This window comes from Manis pentadactyla, chromosome 3 (genome assembly GCF_030020395.1).
Source record: "Manis pentadactyla isolate mManPen7 chromosome 3, mManPen7.hap1, whole genome shotgun sequence".
Classification (NCBI taxonomy): Eukaryota; Metazoa; Chordata; class Mammalia; order Pholidota; family Manidae; genus Manis; species Manis pentadactyla.
The window spans coordinates 140,048,890-140,070,995 of NC_080021.1; the positions used below are offsets into that span (position 1 = coordinate 140,048,890).

At 39.1% G+C, this 22,106-nt stretch overlaps 1 protein-coding gene across 6 annotated transcripts in view; it reads left to right on the top strand.

Annotated features, from left to right (window-relative positions):
* The window catches only part of SLC28A3 (solute carrier family 28 member 3), a 52,732-nt gene extending 48,935 nt beyond the window's left edge, over window positions 1–3,797 (top strand). For 2 of the 6 annotated variants that reach the window (XM_036923237.2, XM_057498533.1), the window contains one exon: window positions 559–3,797. In XM_036923237.2, coding sequence (XP_036779132.2) covers window positions 559–895 — 337 coding nt within the window. In that variant the 3' untranslated portion in view covers window positions 896–3,797. Of the gene's footprint in view, window positions 1–44 lie in introns of all 6 variants that reach the window. The other 4 variants (XR_008996486.1, XM_036923239.2, XM_036923240.2 and 1 more) reach the window with 4 other exon arrangements.
* The last annotated feature ends 18,309 nt before the right edge of the window (window positions 3,798–22,106 follow it).

Below are 22,106 nucleotides of genomic sequence, written 5' to 3' on the forward strand. Positions count from 1 at the left end.
CTTGTATGACAATTCTAAGCACTTTTCATTTGGACTTTTCTCAGCTAAGACTGAACCACAAGAAGAAGCCGGTGCTGCTCAAGCATTTCACCTGCCCCCCACTATGTCAGGCACTGTGTATGAATGAGCTCACTTAAACCTGCAACCACTGTATGAGTTAGGCACTATAGCTTTTTTTCTTTTGAACATTTGGTAAAATCAGGGCTTGGAAGGCTATATCACTTACCCAAACAAAATGAGGGCAAACACAATCAAGATGTAAAATTCAGGCCTTCTGCCCACAGAGCTCATGCCCTTAACTAGCACCCTAGTACTAGTTGCTAGGTACTGCCTCCCTTTTGGGGGATCAAGCAGTACAGGCTGTCCTGAAACATGGTGCTGGTGATGGTGATGGGTGATGGTGGATGAGAGGCCACCAGTGGCCAGTGCTCGCCACTCATCCTGTACAGTTTCTATTTGCAAAATCAATATCCCTACCCTCATTTGCCCTTCTTTAAGTACGAGTGTCTTAAAGAAGGTAGTTCTATCATTTCTTTGTTTATTCCTATGTTTATTAAGGGATAGAAGCCAAACAAATCCAGAAGCCAAACAGGATTTGAGAGTCAAAACTAATCCTCTGGTGCCTCTGTCCTTAACTGACATGAACCAGAATGTGAGCGAGGAAATCCATTTCCTGCGCCATGTTATTTTGAATGTCTCATGTTCTGCTCATGTACTGTTTCCATTTTCTAAGGCTCAGCTAACTTGTTTCATCCCACTTGCCCTCAGCACTGTTGCCACAGATCCCAGTGAGGTCATCCCAGGAGGAAACCACAGCCTGTATTCTTTGAAGGGATGCTGCAAATTGTTGAACCCATCAACAGTGAACTGCAGTTGGATCTCTAACGCTTTTTGAGTTCAGCTACTTCTCCAACAGAACTCTAAATGCAGGTGCTAATTTTCTGCTTTGGGGAGAAAAAAAAAAGAAACTATTCTCCACAAATTGATACTTCGATCATGGAATCAGCTTTAATTAGAAAGAAGAAAAAATTATCTATAGCATCTTCCTCCTCCCTGTCCTCTCCTTTCCAACCCTTTTCCTACTAAGAACTAGTAAGTTGTCTCAAAATGATGTAATGTGTCCAGTCCCCAAAGAGTTTTCTAACTTCAGAATTTCAGGACATTTTACCAGAATACAGGTAGAAATGATTCGCAGCAACTGGGCTGTGATTCAGCCACATCCAGTTAGTGTGAGTCTCTAAAACTCAGAGTGACTCCTTTAAAAAACATCTCAGCTAAGGTCACTCTGCATTCACCCTGGCTGACCTGAAATAGCTTAAATTTGAATCTCTTCTGGAAATGACCAGTCATCAATCACCCATTCATCACCTACCCTGAGGAAGTCCTGTAGAAATTAGGAGCCCTTTGGAAGAGCTTTAGACCATTCCAAAACCAGGTTTGAAATCCTATATGCTTAGATTTATACCACTCAGCTTAAACTAAACTATGCTGCAGTAACAAGTAAGCCAAAAACCTTCATGGGGATGGCTTACAAGTCTATTTTTCACTCTTATTGTATGCTTATTGGGGGTCAATTTTGGCTACATGCCATGCTGTGTTCATTTCCAGGACCCAGGCTAAAGGAGCAGCCACTGTGGGGCATGTTATTTTTATGGCAGAGGGAAAAGAAAGCTGGGGACCACATGTGGCTCCTGGAACTTCTGCTAGGAAGTGAGACCCTGCACTTGCACTGCATCCCATTATCCAAAGCTGGTCAGTGATAAGCATATTGTCAATGGTTATGGAAAAATTATCCTGTCGTAGGAAGGGATAGTGAGTATTTTGAAGAAATAATATACCATATCGGTGCATGATATCCAAGTCCCTCTTCAAGGAGTCAGTGTATTATAGGGCATAACTGTAAAACTATTCACATGCAAATTTGTTCATGTTCCTGGTGACTACACTGGAAAATGGCACCACTCTTGTCAAAAAGCTATGTAAGGATCATTTGAGCAAGAAAAATAGATCCTGGTTGAGATCTGAAGCCCTTCCATTGATGAGGAAAGCATCATCAAACTTGCTTAATGGGTATCAAACAAGAACTTCAATGGGTTCTGAGAGCAAACAAGAACTGTATTGGGTTGCTCTTTAATGAAATTCTCATCACCAATGTTCTTAATAGTATGAAGACCACATTGTGTAAGAAAAACACAAATACCAATGACTGAATCAAAAGGTGACTCACAAGAAAGAAAAAATGTGAAAAGGTTTTAGAATACCTTAAGTAATTTATTTTATTTATGTTTTCCTTTTTTGTTCATGCAAAAGAGTATTTTTTTAATCCACATGTAAATAGCTGATTTTTGTGTCTGTGTGATGATAATGGTGGTGAAGGTGGGAGCTAAATGCCCAAAGAACTCTTATCTCTGAAGTACAATACACTAGGCTATTTCTAATTATTGATCATTTGTATCAAGTTTTTCTTGGAATTCAATATGCCCTTTCATTTAGATTTTATTTTAGAAAAATATATTCACATGTCTTTTCCCTCTGTTGTCTATGTTCTTGGGTCAACCTTCATAAAAGCCTACATACATCAGGTGTGTCAATTATTCCTATGTTGATTCTCCTATGTTTGCTATGGCTATTATTTTTCTCTCTCTGTTTCCTCCTTTTAAATCTTCACATTTTTCTGTTGTTTTATTCCTGAGAATCTCTTTGCTGCTCTAGTGTCCCTATCTGGCCAACTGATTTTTAAATTCTGTCTGTTGCCATTACTATTCCTTGGAAATATAACTCTTCTACGAGCTCTTTTATTTCAAGGAACTTAATAATTCTGCCCTGTTTTTTAAGTTTTCTTCTTCAAAATACAAAAAGTAATATCCATTTGTAATAAAAAGTGACAAATACACACTACCCCCTTTCTCTCCACTCTGTTTACCCCAACTCACTTCCTAGTACCACACCCTTGAGATTATTATTGTCAATTAACTAACACACACACCTTTCTCTAAACAATATATAAGAATGGGGACAGGGAGAGATTTATGGTTCTTACACAAATAGGGTGAGTCCATTTACATATCACCTTCAACTTCTTTGCCCTTGGACATTCCTACAAGTCATTATATATATCTCCAGCTCTAACCTTCCCTTCTGGCAAGCATGTGTGTTTGTGTGTGTAACAGCTTAATGAGATAATACACATGCTGGAAGAGGGAGGGAGTTAAACATTTTATTTTCTTTCTACTTGCTTCCCTCCTCTTCTCTGCCCCTGGCCCGCCACATACAGGTGATCCAGGTTAAAGGGCCTCATGTATAGCTTTTTGTACTTTTTTCCATGTTCAAGTCCCATCTTACAAACATATCCATCTATTGATGACTGGGATTGGTAGCTTTACAATACTGGTATTGCCAACATTTCTATGCAGTTTACTTTTCTTGTACAACAATACTTTGTGCTTATTCAGGTACACTGCCAAAACTTTATTCTTTTCAAAGGCTTCATAATAGCTCATGACATGTTACGTGTATGTACTAACCATTCCTCTATGTACATGCATTCCTTTTCCAGTTTTGTTTTGTTTTTATAGTACCTGCCCACTGACTTGACATCTCACCTATTTACATACCTATGGCAGTGCTATCTGATAGAAACACTATCAAGTTGCAAGTTATTTAAAATTTTCTAGTAGCCACTTTAAAAAGGTAAAAAAAGAACTGGAAAATTTTTAATAATATATTTAACCCAATATATCTAAGATATCATTTCAAGATATTTCACATTCTTTTTACTGAATAAAGTCTTACTAAAATCTAGTGTGTATTTTATATTTAGAGCATATCTTGATTGAGACACTAAACTTTCATTGACAATACTTGATCTGTGTTTCGAGTTCATAAAATTTATGGTTGAAAGCAAATTCACATACCCAGTTTGTTTCAAACATGCTTTAAAGTTTTCCAATAACTGAAATGAGTATCAGATTTTAAATCAAAATTTTAGTTCCTCGGTTTTACATATAAAATAGTTTCATATTTCAAGTATTAGTGGTTACCATATTAGTGCAATTCTATAGGATGATTTCCTAGGTGAATTGAAGTATGTATATATATTTGGTATTAATATATGTTGCCAGATGGCTTCTTGTAGAAATATGTTATCTTAATTTTTACCTGCTTTATGCTATAATCTTTCTGATTGTTTTATTCATCTACCTTTATGTGTCTGTGTGATTATTTCTTTTTAAATGCAACATGCTCACATTACTATCATGGTGATTGATTTTTCAATACTGTCCATCCTTGAACTGCGAATGGAGTATTATTCCTGAATCACATGAGAAAGAATACTAAGGGTAAGGACCAGGCAAATGAGCTAGTGAGCACTTTGAGCTTGCTGCCTCCAGAAACCTTATCAATCCCCTATGAATGTTGAGTGTCTCTGGGCTGGCTGGAAGTTATCCTCCTCCCAGTGAAACCACTTAATGGAGTTTTTAGTCCATCATGGTGTATTTGCTCTTCTTTAGAAGACATAGAAGTTGGAGGGCTGTTTATTCCCCATTGTGTTCTAAGATTGCAAACATGGAATGTCTGTAGGTCCTATGTGTTTACTCAGTTGTTGTCTGAGGTCACTCAGTACTGACAGGTTACTTGACTTTGCTCTAAGTCAAAGCTATGACATCTATTTTGAAGAATTCTGCCCTCTGTCTAGTCTGCCCATGAAATGTGAAGCACCCAACCTTCTCTTTGGGTCTATCTTCACACTGATAAAGTTTTCACTAATATGAAAGCCCTTTTCCAAACACAGTATCATGGGTTCAGATATGAATGTTTCCTAATTTCAATGAAGATGGACGTTTGCTTTATTGCTTCTTATTCTCCTTGTTATTTTCCACTGGATTACAAAAGGGAGGGGGCAGGAATGGCATTCCTCTCCCCAATCCAGAAACTATCATTATAAATAAATTCTCTGGCCCTGCAGGGAACTTAAGGCCTCAGCCAAGAGTAGATTAGAGCCATGGGATATGGAGAATTTTTTTTGATTTTTTTTTCCATTGGTAAAATCAGTACATCCAAACCATTTGATCTGAGTGAGGTCTCTGTAGTTACACAGATTGCTAACATGAGTTCATTTTGCAAATACCTCCAACTAATTGCTTTTATATTTCTGTCATGTAATTATGCTGGTAGGTCACTATTGAAGAGCTTAAGACTTGTGCACTTGCCCAGTGAGGCTGACTTCCAATTACAGAATAATTCCAAAATCAGGCATGCTTATAATGGAGGTATTGAAGGACACAGTGTGTCAGAAAGGATTAAACTTCCCTGGATGTCCTAGAGTGGGGGAAAGGGGGGGTGGTCATTCACATTTTAAACAGGCAGGAGTACAGGACTAAGGAAGAAATGTCTGGTACAGGTACACCATATGGAGCTAAATGAACCATATGCTCCTGAGAAAAGCTGCCTTTTACAACCTAGAACTGAATTAAAAAGTCTTTCTTTAGCTCAAGCAGGAAGGAAAGGATACACTTACCCATTCTTTTTCTGAATTTAAAGACAGCACAAGCTTATGATAATTTTATTTTCCTCTGTATTACAAAAACCATACAACTGACCACTGGATGCTGAGTACTTGCAACCCTAGTCGTCAGTGGGCTACTTGACATTTTCATTTCAAGAGACTCTAGAAAGTAAACTATGATTGTGCCGAGCCAGCCCCTCTCAACTATTATGCCTTTTGCAAAATGGGAATAAAATAACTGATGTTAGGGATACAGCCTATAGTCATGAAACAGAGAAAAGCATTTAAAGGGCAACCTTGAAGTTTAGTCCTCTGTCAACTAACAACCCACCATGTTATCATGAGAAACCAGGATTGGGAAAAACCTGATGTCTGTCAAGCCATGTTAACAGGCAGAATCAGCCTACACCTTCCATTACTGGGCATGCTTCTAATAATCTTCATAGAATAAGAGAATTGTAGAACCTTAGGCCATTAGGCCATTCAGAAATGCTTCCTTCTCTTCTTGCTCCAGTTATAGCCATAGTTACCATGGCTAAAAGCAGTGTTGAAGCAGTATTCCTTGTTCTAATTCAAATCCCTTTAGCTACAGAGTACCTACCTCATTCCATAGTTATTTGCCCATATGTTGTTTGACCACTAGACTACTAATTCCTATGTATCTCTAGTATCTAGTACCTTGAATCTTGTAGACATTTGGTAAATATTTGTTTGTTCAATCGAATGAATGAATATTGCAAATGGCTAGCCCTCACATAAGCCAGAATAGTTAGTTGGATCACTGTTAAAAAGATTTAAAAGTCTCATCAAAAATGCATACTCATAATAAAAATTGCAAATGATATATGCAAATGTGTAATTGAGAAATTGGAAACCTTCTTCCTACCTCAATCTTATTCCCCAAAGTCAGCCATGGTTAACAACACTTTGGTGTCACAGCTAATTTTTCTTTCTACATAATGAACTATAGTAAGTTATAACCAGCAAACTGGAGTAGATGAATCCTCTCCTAAGCCCAATGACTAATGCACTTTGACCTTCCATTTCTTGGCAACATCAAACACATGACTTTCCTTGTCTTACAACATTGTGCCAAGCAGTGATTAGCAAAAGTCAGGAGACTGGCCTTCCTGATAGTCTGCAAGGCCAGTACTGCTATTTAGTAGTGTTGTCTTCATCAAAGCTAAATGGAATTACTTAAGTATCCCAATAGCCAACATAAATAAACATATTTTAAGTAACCAGATTCTTTCTGCTAAAATGAATAATTGTTCTGTCATATCTGAAAAAGCTCTGACAGGAAATGGAAAATAAGCCAGTTGCTACTTCTGGGCAAGACAGGAAGTATGATTTAGCAGCTAAGAGTCCAGCTCTGGAGCAGAATTGCCAGGGTTCAAATCCTGGTCCCAGACACTATTGCCTTAGAAATTTCTATGACCTCCCTGTGCTTCAGTTTTACCATCTGTAAAATGCAACTAAACACATCTCATGTCATGTAAAGTACTTAGAAGTATGCTTCCAAGAGAAAGGCTATAAGATACACCCCTTTTCTTCATTGAAGTGTAATTGTATACAGTAAGTGCACAGATTCTAAGCATAGAGTTTGATGAAGGGTGTGATGAGTTTTGACAAATGTATGTGCCAAAGTAACTCTCATCCCAATAAAGGTGAAGCACATTTCCATCACTTCAGACAGTTACCTGGTGCCCCTTCCCAGCCAATCTCACCCACTATCTCCCAGGCAAGCCTGACTGATTTCCTTCCCAGAGATTAGCTCAGATAAATAGTTTAGGTAGAACTTCATGTAAATGGAATCATATAGCACATGCTCTCTTGTTGCTCAGTTTTCTCATTCAACATAAGGTATTTAAATTTTATCCTGATTTAAGTTTATCTGTATTAAGTTTAATCTTTAATTAAAATCATTCTGTTCTTAATGCTGAGTATTATTTCTTTGTATGAACAGACTACCATTTATGTATCCATTCTTCTCTTGATGGACATTAAGGTTCTTTTTTAGTATTTTTGCATAAGATATGTTTTTTGAAAGAAACTTTAGGTGTTTCAGAATACTGTAAGCTTAGGAAATATAAATTGGGATGTGAAAAGGGCATGGTTTACCCTCATGGGTGTTTGCTCCTCATTTCCCTTTCTCCCCTTCATAATCTTGCAGAGTCTTTTCACATGTATGTCATTCTTCACAAGGATTTTCAAGATTGTTGCCTTCAAGTCACAAACTGGAAGATCAGTGATGACTGAGTCTCAAAAGGAAATAAGAGGGAGGTTACTCTAGCTTGAATGGAATGTTGATTAGCCTGTTACACACTCTACATAATAGCACTTTCAGTGTACTACGTTTTGAGAAAATTCACTTGGCTTTTCTAAGTCTCCAATAAAAGCAGAGGTTACATTATCATTTGACCTCATAGAACTGTAGTGCAAAACATGAAAAAAAAAAACATATATAAGAAATGTAGGACGGGAGGCGCGCTGCCCGTCCCCGGAGCCTGGCTGCCCGCCTGAGCGCCGCGGCCGCCCTGGCCCCGCGCGTTCTCGCCCCTCGGGCCAACGTCCCGCGGACATGACCGCGCAGCCTCCTCCTGGGCTCGGGTTTGCTTGAGAGCCTTCTTCATGGAAGTGATGTCTCCCCAGCAGGAGACTCTAGGGGGGCCGCCGGGGCGCTCCTCTTCCCTGGCAGGGGAGTCGCGGATCGCGGGAGGCCCCGGCACCAAGAAGAAAATGAAAACACTAGCAGAAAGGAGAAGGAGTGCTCCATCTCTTATCCTGGATAAAGCCCTACAGAAACGGCCTAGTATCAAGCTCTCTAAACTCTTTGAAATGCATCCTGACAAAGCTATTTCCTTCAAGATAACACGCTGAAACGGGACTCAGAAGACAGGAATGAGGTCTGCTCCACCATCAGCTCCACGAATTTGGGCAGGCAAATTTCCTGGCCTAAATTTTCTCATCCGTAAAATGAAGCTGTTTTAGAGCAAATAACCTCTAAGATCCTTTTGAACTTTTTTTTTTTGGTATCATTAATCTATAATTACATGAAGAACATTGTGTTTGCTGGGCTCCCCCCTTCACCAGGTCCCCCCACATACCCCTTCGCAGTCACTGTCCATCAGCGTAGTGAGATGCTGTGAAATCACTGCTTGTCTTCTCTGTGTTGCGCAGCCCTCCCCTTTCCCCCACCCCCCACACTATACATGCTAATCGTAATGCCCCCTTTCTTTTTTCCCGCCCTTGTCCCTCCCTTCCCACCCATCCTCCCTAGTCCCTTTCCCTTTGGTAACTGTTGGTCCATTCTTGGGTTCTGTGATTCTGCTGCTGTTTTGTTCCTTCGGTTTTCCTTTGTTCTTGTATTCCACATATGAGTGAAATCATTTGGTGCTTGTCTTTCTCTGCCTGGCTTATTTCACTGAACGTGATACCCTCCAGCTCCATCCATGTTGTTGCAAATGGTAGGATCTGTTATTTTCTTGTGGCTGAGTGGTGTTCCATTGTGTGTGTGTGCCACATCTTTGTCCATTCATCTGCTGATGGGCGTTTGGATTGCTTCTGTATCTTGGCTATTGTGAATAGTGCAGCGATGGGCATGGGGGTACATCTGTCTTTTTCAAGCTGGGCTGCTGCGTTCTTGGGGTAGGTTCCTAGAGGTGGAATTCCTGGGTCAAATGGTATTTCTATTTTGAGCATTTTGGGGAACCTCCATGCTGCTTTCCACAGTGGTTGAACTGATTTGCAGTCCCACCAGCAGTGTGGGAGAGTTCCCCTTTCTCTGAGACCTCTCCAACATTTGTTGTTGTTTGTCTTTTCGATGTTGGCGATCCTTACTGGTGTGAGGTGATATCTCGTTGTGGTTTTGATTTGCATTTCTCTGATGACAAGTGATGTGGGGCATGTTTTCATGTGTCTGTTGGCCATCTGAGTTTCTTCTTTGGAGAACTGTCTGTTCAGCTCCTCTGCCCATTTTTTAATTGGATTATTTGCTTTTTGTTTGTTGAGGAAGATGTACAGTATTTTTAAGTCAACAGGCTACACAAGTGATTTCTCCAATCCTTGTTAGAATCTATCTGTTCCTACTTATTTTTTCATCATGAAGTAAAGCTGTTCTTCTCAAAGAGTTGCCATTTTCAACTGGAGTGTTTTAAGTTCTAAAATTCAGGTTTTTCTCTAAGCAGACTTATAATATTGTGTATAATTTATACATAATTTTTTAAGTTCTTAGAGACAATGTTCTTGAGATCTTGTTTTCTCCCTTCTTCTTGTAATATTTTATCTAATGTTTTGTACTTAGTGAATTCCAAATAAATGTTGTTGAGCAACTTCTATGTCAAGGCTGTGAAAAAGTTAGAAAAAAAAAAGAAATGTAAAAACACTCTGTAGTTTGGAAGTATTGTGCATGCAAAGTAAGCTCTGATCATAGCAAAACAGATTTGGGCTCCAGCAGGCTTTCAAGGTACAGAAGCATCCATCAGCTAAAAATTTTGTTTCTTAGGAGCTGTAATGAATTTAATCAAACTTATGAGAAAGGTTGACCAGTTCTTAAAAGCACTTTTCTGAAACAAAGACTCTAATTCTCATTAGAACTCATCCATCAAAATTCAACCTGCCCTTTCCAAGCAAAACATCTCAAACAGAATTATTTGCTCTGTTTGACCATCCATTCATCAATGTCTGGCCATGGAAAACAGGCTATCCAGAAAGGAAAGATTTCTGCATCTACTTAAACCAAACGGAACTTAACAGAAGGGAGCAGTACGTTCTTGGAGACTTGGGAGAGGCCCTCTTGCAGCAGCCTGACTTGACTGTTGTTTCCATGGCAACAGACTCCAGGTTCTCAAACAAGCACTGTGTGCTCACAGGGTGCTGCAGCTGGACACTCAAGAAAGTTCCTTCTCAAAAGCTCCTGGAGTATTCAGAAAGAATTCAATCAAATTCCCTCTAAAATTGGCAGGGTGTGGTGTTCTCGATGACCTGAAAATAAAATGAATTTCTTAAATGCTTTCTCCTGCCTCTTAGCAGTATTATCAGGAATAGGCAGGGGTGGGAGGGATTGTATCCAGGTTTCAATCATATTTGTTGTAGAAAAATATTCGTAATATTAGGAAGAAAATAAAGACTTTATCCATGTGCCATCACAAAATTATAACAAGGGCTAATATTCTGGGTTATGTAGCCATTCAATGTGTGTGTGTGTGTGTGTGTGTAATACTTTTAAAATGAGATTACTATTGTGATTTATTATGAGGCCAGCTTTTCCCCTACTTGACATATCATGAACACTTTATATGTTGTTAAATATTCTTCTACATCATCATTATTAAATGGCTGCAGAGCATTCCATTATATGACTATACCATAACTTAACTTATGTCCTATGGTCGGTCATTATGGATGTTTCCCATTTTTCATGATTACTAATACATCTGGGCAATAAACATTCTTGTAGTCAAATCTTAACACAAATTCAGGATTAGTTCATCACAAGAATACAAACATATTTAGAGATTTATCTGCCAACAGAATGTCTCTCCATCTTATGCTAAGCCTCAGAGCAAGGCCAAATAATCAATCTTTTGAATAGACAACATATTTTCAGTACAAAACCAGTCTACCTGTAATGAAAATCCTAGATTCTCCAGACAACTGAGAAGGTAGTTGAAACATGAAGCAGGCCTGGGCTGGGTCGAATTTCATACACTAACCATCGACATCCACTTTATAAAAACCCGTAGTTAATGACATACTGGGTTGTCTTCATCTGAGGAAAGGTGAATTTTCTAGTGCCAGAGCTGGAACTGAAAGTGGTTTCTCTATTTCTTCAGTGGGCTCTTGTACTGCCAACACAGACTCATCACGTATAAGTAAGACAAAAGTAAGTGTGAACTCTAACTCTGCACAATCCTTAGACCCAGTCCAGGAGGAAAGAAGCACCTAGTCCACAAGAATCAAACAGTATGGTTCCCATCAGTCACAGGTCTCTGGCGACCTGAATCTGCCCACCCATTTAGGGGAGGGCCAGCAATTTCACCAGCAAAAGCAGGATCCAGAATTAGATGTCCTTTATCTTCAGGTTGCCCAGGAGAGCAGCCCTGGCTTCTCTTCTGCAGGGGGAGGGGATCAACTCCCACGATTCACAAATGGCAGCGCAATGTACTACTGTTCTGTATTTAGCCCTTTTTTACTTAATTATATATCATAGGGCTCTTTCTAAGTCACTACATAAAGACTTCACCCTTTTGTACATATCATATGGATTTGCTATGATTTATTTAGTAGTCATCTATTTATGTTGTATCCCACATTTTGCAAAACAAAACAAAATGCCATAGTAAATAGCCTCTACCTGTCACTTGACGTGTGAGTATACTTGTAGGAGAGATTTCTAGGGGTGGAATTGCTCAAACTTAGGATATGTACATCTATAATTCTGAAAGATATTGACAAACTGCCCTCCGTGGAGATTTGACTGGTTAATATTCTCACCAACCAAGTATTTTATTTAACTTTTGGACTTCTGAAAAATGCAAAGGAAATGGTATCTCAATGTTATTTAATTTACATTTCTCTTTTTTAACTAGGCTACCTATCTCTTTGAATGTTTACTTCTCCTTCTTTGAATGTGTACTTTACTTCCATGTGCACTTCCTCTTCTAGGAATAGTCTATTCCTGTCCTTCACCCATTTGTCTATTGGGTAAGTGGCACTTTCCTCAGACATTTATAGGGCTATTTACCTACCAGGGAGCATAACTCTTTGTAATATGAATTGCAATAATTTCCCCCATATTGTCATTTGTATTTTTACATTTTGTGGTGCTTTTGCCAGGCAGAAGTTGTGCCAACATCACTTATTGAATACTGGTAGTTTCTATTTTCTGCTTATTTGAGATGCCATATTTATTACATTAAAAAATCCCCATGTATTGTGGTATATGCAGACTTTCACTTCAGTCCCATTGATCTCTGTCTACTCCAGTGATCAATTGCTTGCTCTTGAAAGAGATCAAATTATGCTACCCCAAAAGATGTCACTTTGTATTAAGGACTGTTTTGAGCTGAAAGCTATTAGCTCACTGCCCTCCCCCTTGCTCTGTAAAAAATTGAGCATAAATTTCCATTTGTAAAGGTGTCTTCCTCTCCTGTACCAGGAATAGGAGGACACCTCAACCACTGGAGACAACTCTTATAAATGGAGAAGGCACCAACGTGAGTGTGTACAACAAATATTACCAAATAAGTCCTTCTTCCATTAGTTTCCCCCTATGTTTACCTTTCTACAACATACTCCCCCACAGGCATAATTTGCTGCCAGTTTACTTCCCACAATTTACCCCTTTCCTTTGCCTAGTTACCTCACAATTTGTCACTCTTTGTTAAAATAGTACATAAGCCCCAGGTCTAATCACTTCTCTGTGTTTTCATTTCTTTCTCATGAAGCCCCTGGATGTATGCAAAATAAACTGTTCCTCTTTTTAATCTATCTTTTATCAGATTGTGTCCCCCCATTACAGAACCTTAGAAGTAGAGGAAAAGATCCTTTCTATCCCCTACAATCTCTAAAATGGGGATTATAATATTTACCTCAGAGAATTACCCTTAGAATTTGTGGGCTTGGCCCACAAAATAAGTCAATGACTTTCATCAATGATAATGGAGAGGAGGAAATAATGTTTACTTTACTCTTGTGCAAAGAAAGGCCGATACCCACTGAGTTTGCAGATAACAGCAATTCACAGATTAGCCATTCCGTTTCACTTTGAGCGAAAGACTTCTTTACATGAGGAAAATGATATTATCAATGATCTTGATAAGGAGTTTGAGATTACTTTAATGAATTTTTCACTAATCTAGTTTTCAAAGGGAATCTCAAGGGCTGTTATTCCCCCTGACACTGGGTTGCCAAGGCAAAATGTCAGATAGGACCGGATTTGAAGTCTAAATTAGCCATTCCTCTGAGACTCTGCTTCCTTACCATTAAAAGAGGAATAATTGTACCCCTTCTCATTCTGACAAATAATAAGATAGCAGTATAAGAAAGGTGGCTATCATTGTGCTTGCCATGTAGTATGTGTTCAATAAATGGTAGTTATTTTGTTGTTATCATGTTCTTTATTTTAATCATTAAAGATGATGACTTGGGATGGATAAGGACAAATGGACAGTAATAAACACCAGAGTAGGAAGAGAAGAAAGAAATGATGATCAGAATATTAAGATTAAAGCTACCCAAAAAGTAAATAAAATGTATCCATAAAAGGATAGATATACACATGGATAGTATTAATATACTCAAGTAGGTAAGATAAAATGTCAGTAGTAGAATCTTAGTGTGTTTTATTATAAAACTTTCAAGTTTTCTGTATGTTCAAAAATTTTTTTATAATAAAATGTTGAAAGACTGAAGATCACCATCCTTCTCTTCTTCCAGTCCTAATTTTACCACAACCTCCCACAAACACTCAAAAGGAGAAGGATGATTGATTTTCCTTGTTTCTCAATATTTCACATAGAGTGAAGAACTTGTAATTCACCTCTTGGCCTAAATTTCAAGCTGTCGTTAAGAATGTGATTCACTCTGTTCCCCGAACATTCATACTTCTTACTTCCTGCTGGTCCAACTGACAGTTCCAATTTATACGCATCTGCCACCAATATGGCTCTTGTCCCAGAATCCCTCCTCCCACCCTTTTTCTCTCAGGCCTCCAACTCCCAGAGTCCAAACAGCTTTGCACCCAGGAAATTACAGAGAGGCACAGGTCAGGGCAGGAGATTGGAACCCTGTTTCCAGAGCATTTGGAACACCATGGTCAACTGCAGCTTCCTCCTGCTGCTATGACACAGGTGACCCTATAGAGTTGCCAGACTGGAAACCAACACAGATCAGTGTGCGGTGGTTGCCTTTGTAAGGAGGGGCCGAAGTATGCTTTCTCCATGCCCACTGGTCCCCAGAGCAGCAAGCGAGTGCTCAAAGCCCCCCATTAACATGTAGGCAGGAATTCAGCTGCACTCCGTTGGTCTGATGTCATGCTTCACAAAAGAGATTAGGAAGGGAGGAGAAATTCCAGATCCTTCAGAAATCTAGAAAATTAAGTATTTAAAGCAAACTTTTTTTTTAGTGACTTGTTCTTTTTCAAAGGGAAGTTTAATTGACTCTAGTTAGAAGTGTTTGACTTAAGCGATCAGCATCCTCTAGTCCAGGATTTGTTAAAATGCTGTCTCCAAGCTATTGAATTCAGAATCTCTGAGGGTGGAGTCCAGTTATCTGCAGTTTTAACAATGTCTGTAAGATCCTAGCACACTAATATTTGAAAAATACTACTCTAGTGTAGCTATATAACTTAAATGTATAATTAAATCACTGTGTTATGTTTTACTCAAATCACTAGGTTGTATACTTGAAACCAATCACTAATCACCCATCATTAATGTTATATACCTGAAACCAATATAATAACTGTATTTCAATTAAAAATAAATAAAACATTTTAAATTAAAATTTTTTTAATTAAAAAATTAATCTCATGACAAGACAACAATTCTAACCAGTAGCATCCAAAACTTTCACTCTGAATCCTTTTTGTCACGTCCTTCATTCCCATGGGAGCCCAACAGCCACACTATCTGAAAGAAATCTGTCTAGCAAACAAATAATAATAATTTCAAAATCCTTTTTACCAAAACCTTATCGAATCCCCAACCTGACTGCCAGAGAGAAGCATATTAAGTTATTACACTGATAAAAATTCACTGCAAATCAAGAAAGTGTATCTTCCTTTACAGCCTCAATTTGGGTGAATATATGTTGCTCGTTAGCTTTCAGAGATAAATAGCCCAAACTCACCTGCACTAACTTTGCTCAGTAATCTGAGCATCCCAGATTGGATCTATAGAAACTGTTAAAGAATTCCATGGCATCAAAGAGCCCAATTGGCAACTGATTCATGTAAAACAAGAACAAGAATAAGATCCATCTTCCTTCCGAGGAACATAAACCTTTGTATTTCTTCATTTGCTTATAACTGCCCAACTCCAGCATGGAGAGAATTTAAAGTAATTCACAAAGATCCATTAAATAATCCAAATTAACAAATAATTATGCCACCACAGCCTGTTGCTTATTTCCTAATAGCCCATCTCTCCTTCCTTCTCAGTATTAAGACTTCTCATTTTTAGCTAAAATACAAGGCTTCCCACATTTCCTGGGACACTTAAAGGCAGGTGAAGCTAAGTGACCAAGGTCTGGTCAATAGGACGTTTATGAAAGTTGTATGTGCAAGTTCTAGAAAGTATCCTTAAAAGGATACTTCTTTAAAAGGATTGGTTGTGCTCCTTTTCTAGTCTCCTTCCTGCTGACTGGATGCAGACATGATGGTGAAAGCTGGAGCAGCCTCTGGTTCCTTGAGTTGGGAGCTGTGTGCTGAGGATGGCAGAGCAACACATGAGAAGTCTGGGCTCCTGATTATCATGAGCTGCCCTTCCAAACTTGGATCACCTGCCTAGAACTTTACCTGAGAGAAAGTTAAGCTTCTATCTTGCTGAAGCCACTAGTATTTTGGGGTTCCATTCCTTACATTCAGTCAAACCCAATCCTTACTGTTAATGTTAATGATAAAAAAAAACATATAGAAACATCCTAAGAGTCAGAAATAAACTTAAAACAAAATCATATATCATAAGGTCTTTATATTTGCTGTGAATGAGTTACAAATTTAGCTCTAAGCTTTCCTTTGACTAATGTGACTGTAAAACTTTTAAGGACACATTTCTCAATGTCATAGATTTTATTTTTACAATGTCCCAGGAGAAACATAACTGTTTGTGATGCCACAAACAAATTAATTTATTCTAAGAGTCTCCATAAAGAGGACATCCATCATACAATGTCATTAACAACTGCAATAACTTCCTTGCTGTAGAAATGATGTATTTCATGATATTCTTCAAGATAGACCCAGAGAATCAAAGCACTGAAAATGTGAAATTGCCTTGTGTACTAGTTTATGTAGTACAGTAGGTTGAATGCCAGTCTTTCCATCCCCCACAAACACTAGTTAGGTAGGACTTAGAGAGGTAACTGGTAGGATAATAAGATGGGTTAAACAGCCATTCTCATACACTCAACCCATACACTCAATCCATATCCACCAGTACCACCACCCTCAATAAGAAATGGGCAGAACTGATGTGTCTTCCCTGCCACATAATACATGCAACCTTATTTTTATGTCTGATTTTCCCCTTCAGCACACCCTTGAAGTTATTTAAATTATTTCCTAATAGCCAATCTCCCCCTCCTTCTCAGTATTAAGACTTCTCATTTTAAGTATAGATTACTTAAAATCTATTGAAAATTGTATGGTGTGTGTGTGTTCTGGGGAAAGAACTGAATGTGTGATTTTTTTTCCACTTCTAGTCCTCAAATATCCCTCCATATACAGTACAGGTGAATAATGAGTAAAACTCAGCCATATAAGACATTCATTTACCCATAAAACACAGACACCAAAAACAAATATTTCACGTATACTGTTCCAACTGTGAATACAAAGTAGTGAATGTCAACAATTCATTATCTGTGTGGTTTCCTACACACCATTTCTTTGCCAGGAGCAGCAAGGCAAGGGGCCCTGAAGCCCTAGGGGTGCATTTTCAAAATCTCTAGGATGCATGCTGATGAATACTTATGCCTGCCCCATTGATTCGACAGCATTTCAAGCAGGATCTTTGCCTCCAACGACTTGCTAGTCAAACCTGGGGTCTCTTTCTGGATTTACCCTGTTGAAGGAACAATTTGTGAGAGCGGTGTGTGGGAAATGAGTGGGGAATATGTGCTACCTCCAGATGATTATACATTCTGCATCTAATATGGTCCCTTTATGGCTAGGTTTTGTGAAGGTATGCTTCCCTATAACAGTTAAAGCTTAAATAAGTTCAAGGGCTTTGAGAAAAGGATATATTGGGTTTTGTTTGGTTGTTTCTCACCCTGAGCATTACTTATTTTCATGATACAAATACAGTTGACCTCTGAACAACATGGATTGGGGCACCAAGCCCTATGAAGTTAAAAATTGCATGTAACTTTGACTCCCCAAAAACTTAACTACTAGTAACCTACTATTGACCTTATGGATAAGATAAACAGTCAATTAACACATATTTTTATGTTATATGTATTGTTTACATTTCTCTCAACTGCAAGTGGTGCCATGTGCTATTATAAAATAGATCAGTATCCACATGTATTTTGTATATTCATGACATGTCTTTTTCTTAACTTTTTCAATATTTCTAGGCTACATGGTTCATCTGCAAGTTTTTTCAAATTGTTGCAAATCTCCAAAAACATGTCCAATATGTTCACTGAAGAAATCCATGTGTAAGTGGACCTGTACAGTTCAAACCTGTGTTGCTCAAAGGCCAGTGAACTGCACACACATTGGCAAAGTAGAGAGATGGGTGCATGTACCTGCAGTCATTCCAAGTAACTCAAATCCTACCAATACAGACCACATATTAAATCTTCTTTATCCCCTAGAGAGAATGACTGAACGTCCTTTATTTCCTTTAATTTAAATTAACTACCCAATTCTCTGAGCTACAAGCGAAAAATCTCAAAACTTTATCATACTGGTCTAGCTGTTATCCCCCAATGGTCCAATGCCACCTTTTCATTTAGATATTGAATTCACAAACAAATTCATTTTCCACAAATGGAATCTCTAATTGGGATCAGCTTCATTTGAAACTGTGCAGCAAATGGGAAAATAAGATGATTAGAGTTTAGAACATCATTAATAGCAATTGAAAATCACTTTTTAATCAATTTGGATATTTCTCTCCAAGTAGTCACTTTTCTCTTCCATTTAGGAAGTAGACAACTTGCCTGCCATTAGCCATAATATCAACCCATGCCTAATAAGAGTAATAATGATCATTTAAAAAAATATCCTGCAATATCTGGAAAGATCTTTTTCATTATTTTATTTTTTCAAAATGCTTTCATTTGCATTATCATCTCCTCTGATCTTACACCTGCTGTGTGTGCGGGAAAGCAGGTGTTTTTACTTCATTTCCCAGACCCAGGGCAGAAGGATTGTAGTGGGGACTGGACTTCCTTAATTTTGGGTCTTAGCTACCACGTATCACTTGAGTGACCTTGAACAAGTTATTGTCTCCAAACCTCAGCAAATCTATAAAATGAGATAAAAATAGTACCTACCACAGACAGTTACTGTGACGTGCAGTAACAGAGGTGTGGCAACCCTAGCAAAACGCTGTAACTGTTAGTTGAGGACAGAGAGGTGAGGTGGTCCCCCCACATGCGGAACTGGAAGAACCTGACCTGTCAACTCCAGAACAGGACTTACTTGCAGCAAGAATAGATTTAGCAGCAGAACCAAGATCAGACGTTTGCAACACCTCACCTTTCTCCATTCCTGCCATCCCATCAGCTCTGTGAACACTCAAAGAACGAAAGGATACACGGGCTCTCCTTTGGGGCTAGGAGAGTAACTAGCAAAACAAACATTTGACGATTAATAGAAGAATCTGTAAATACTGAGGAGAACCCACAGTATTGTGCTTGGCATCCCGAAGCCGGGAAATACTTCTCACAAACTGCCTCTCCGCCGGGCTCAGCCCCGGGCAGCGGCACGCTCAGGGAACGATGCACCACGCTTGAAGTCCGCAGCTGGCCACGAGGTGGCAGGATGGCACCAGCAAGAACGCACAAAGCCCAGGCGACGCTGATCAAACCAGGCCAAGGCACAGACTGAGATCTGGTGCCCGAGATGACAAACTGAAACTACAACTAACATCAGCCCTACACCGAAATTAGTGCCATACCTTCTGAAAATGCCATTCTTATGCCTAAATTCTCGGCTTTTAGTCGAGACAGTAAAATGGGCACCTCCTCAGTCTTCATACATGAAAAGGAGCCTCAAGGTGACCATGAACTTATTCCAACACAAATGGCTACTTCTGTTCTCATGAATTCCAGTTTTCAAATTTATAACGGAACTGAATAACTTCAGGTGTCAGAAGCAACCCTCCAGAGCCTCTAATATTTTAAAATCTGGCTTATCATAAATATTTATCATAAATATTTAAAAACCTGGCTTTTCTCACCCACCCACCTATTTCTAGTTATCTTTGCTCTTTTAGTCCTTACAAAAATGAATGTTTAAGGATTATAGAATAATTTAAATAATAGCCTAATGATACGTGAGGTTTTCCATAGACTCATGTTGATTTAGAGTCAGATGGTAGCTGGGAGATTATGTACTTTAATGCCCTCATTTTCCCAAGGATAACAGTAGGATTGCCAGAAGTTAATGTGCCTAAGATAACATAGAAAGTCAGCTCAGAACTGAGATTGAGACTTACAGGATAGTATGGACTAATTTTTGATTTTTTAACTGTGTTAGGAAAGCCATGATTTTCCTTTACCCTGTAGAATAGCAAACCACTAGCACAGAGAGAAAATACCAGTCCAGTAGCATACTGTATGATTCTAGCCATTCTGCCGGCTCTCTTAGCAATTCAGTAGAGTCTGGCACAGAAACTACCTGAGAAGCATCATGATTACCACAATAGTAAAGCCCCAATAATAAATAAAAATCCCTAACAGATAACCCGGGGTAAGCATCTCTAGAACTTGAAAAGGAGCCTTACAGGTCACAGTCACTCAACTGGGATATGAGATTGAATAAAAGTCAGACAGAAGGAACAAAATGCCTCTCTCTGGACTTGGGAGACCCCGGCCCTGCCTCACAAGGTGTGACTCTACAGTAATGTGTCTTATTTTAAAAGAAACACAACAAGAGCTTTGTAAGTGAGCCCTCCAAAGCAGCCATTTAGGAAAGCCACGTATTTGTGCCAGAAACACTGCAGCAGCTTAAAAATTAACTCTTCCTTAGGACCTGCCTTCAGAGTTTCAGCATGTGCTGTCAAATACCTACCATAGCTTAAATTTTGATCCTGTGAGGGTGGAGTTATTTCTGGAAAACTTTCAGTCAATTCTTGGGGAAAAGGTGGTTGGTCAAGGCAGGTGATAACATTTTGGGATAAAACTGACTTGCATAGTCATTGGGCCTATTTCTCCTACGGCTTATACATTGGACCATATGGTTCATCTAATGGAAAAGATTCACCTTCATGACACAAAACTGGAAGGTATTACCAACATGTACATTCCTGACTTCAAAGTAAAGACTAATGTAATTCTAGTTCTTGATCATCTTGCACCTATTGATGAGTTACTTTTTCGTCTCCCAACACATGTCTAAACTCCTCTAAGGGAAAGGCCACTTCTTAGATTGAATCATATGAAATTGCTGCCATTTGACCATATTTGACCTTCAAAAATCATACGGTTAAAGCTCATATGTTTAACAGCTTGATAGTTTAACCTTGTGGTGAAAAGTTCAACAGCGTTAATTAATGTCCCTGGACTGTGATGCACAGTCCTGAATGTCGATACTGCATCACCAGAGAATGTACCAGCCCGCACATGAGGCTGAACAACCTCACATCAGTTTTCCCCTTGGTGGTTCTACTTATGCATTTAGGTTGTTTTTCACTAATTTAAATGGCATGCCATAGGGTGAAAACATCTGCCCAGCACACCAACAACAGCCTTTCACAAACAGAGCTGTTCTGTAAGAAACATCAGTGTGATCCTAAGTAGTCCTCTACATGTAAGAGCTATTATCCACGTATTTGAAAGCAGGTTTGCAACTTAGTCCCTCCTGGTCCTGGACTCAGCTAGACAGGCCGGATGATCTGAACTTAAGCAATCTCACCAAGAAACAGAGTGGACCTTCAGCCTTCCCCCTCCCTACCGCAGGGCAGATGTGACCCTGCAAATCATGGTTGAAATCATTGTGCTGCAAGCCATCTTCCCCCTCTGGTTCTTCTGTGCTTCATTTTTGGTTTTGTTTTTCCTTATCTTATATTCACCATCAAAACATGATTAGAGAAGAACATTTTCTGTGCTGCGCCATCCACGCACATGAATATTCAGGAGGCGCATCTAGTATCTCTAAACTGCCTAAGAAAAGAGACTGCCTGGTTATAGCATACAACTCTCTGGTTATTATTTCAGCATAAAACCTCATTGAACATTTAGGTGGAAAAACTGTGTGCCACCCATGTGCTTCTGAAGGAATACTCCTCTCAGGTAGAAAGCTTTGGCTAAGGAAAAAAATGCCCCTGATAAAACGTTGCCTGAGGAATTTGCTAAGTGATCAGTGAAGTTCCAAGATCCTGTGCTGATGGGGTGCTGCCCATCTAGAATAAAGTGTGGCAGAGCAGAAGCAGGCTGCCTGCGCGACCCAGCTCTTTCTAGGAACACACCTCGTGCCTCCATCCCAGCAGTCCCCAACCCCTCAAATACCCTCATCAGTAGAAAGTCATTCTGCACATTCAATTATATTGTGATAAACTTTAAACTGTTCACCTGCACCTCAAAATGAAAATCGTGGGGTTCTATGGCTGTAGAATGAAGGTCTCTGCTAGAATTTCCCCCACTAAGTCCCCCAGGCAAGGAGGTGATCACACATCCTCTGTGTTAGCCCATGAGCAGCTGG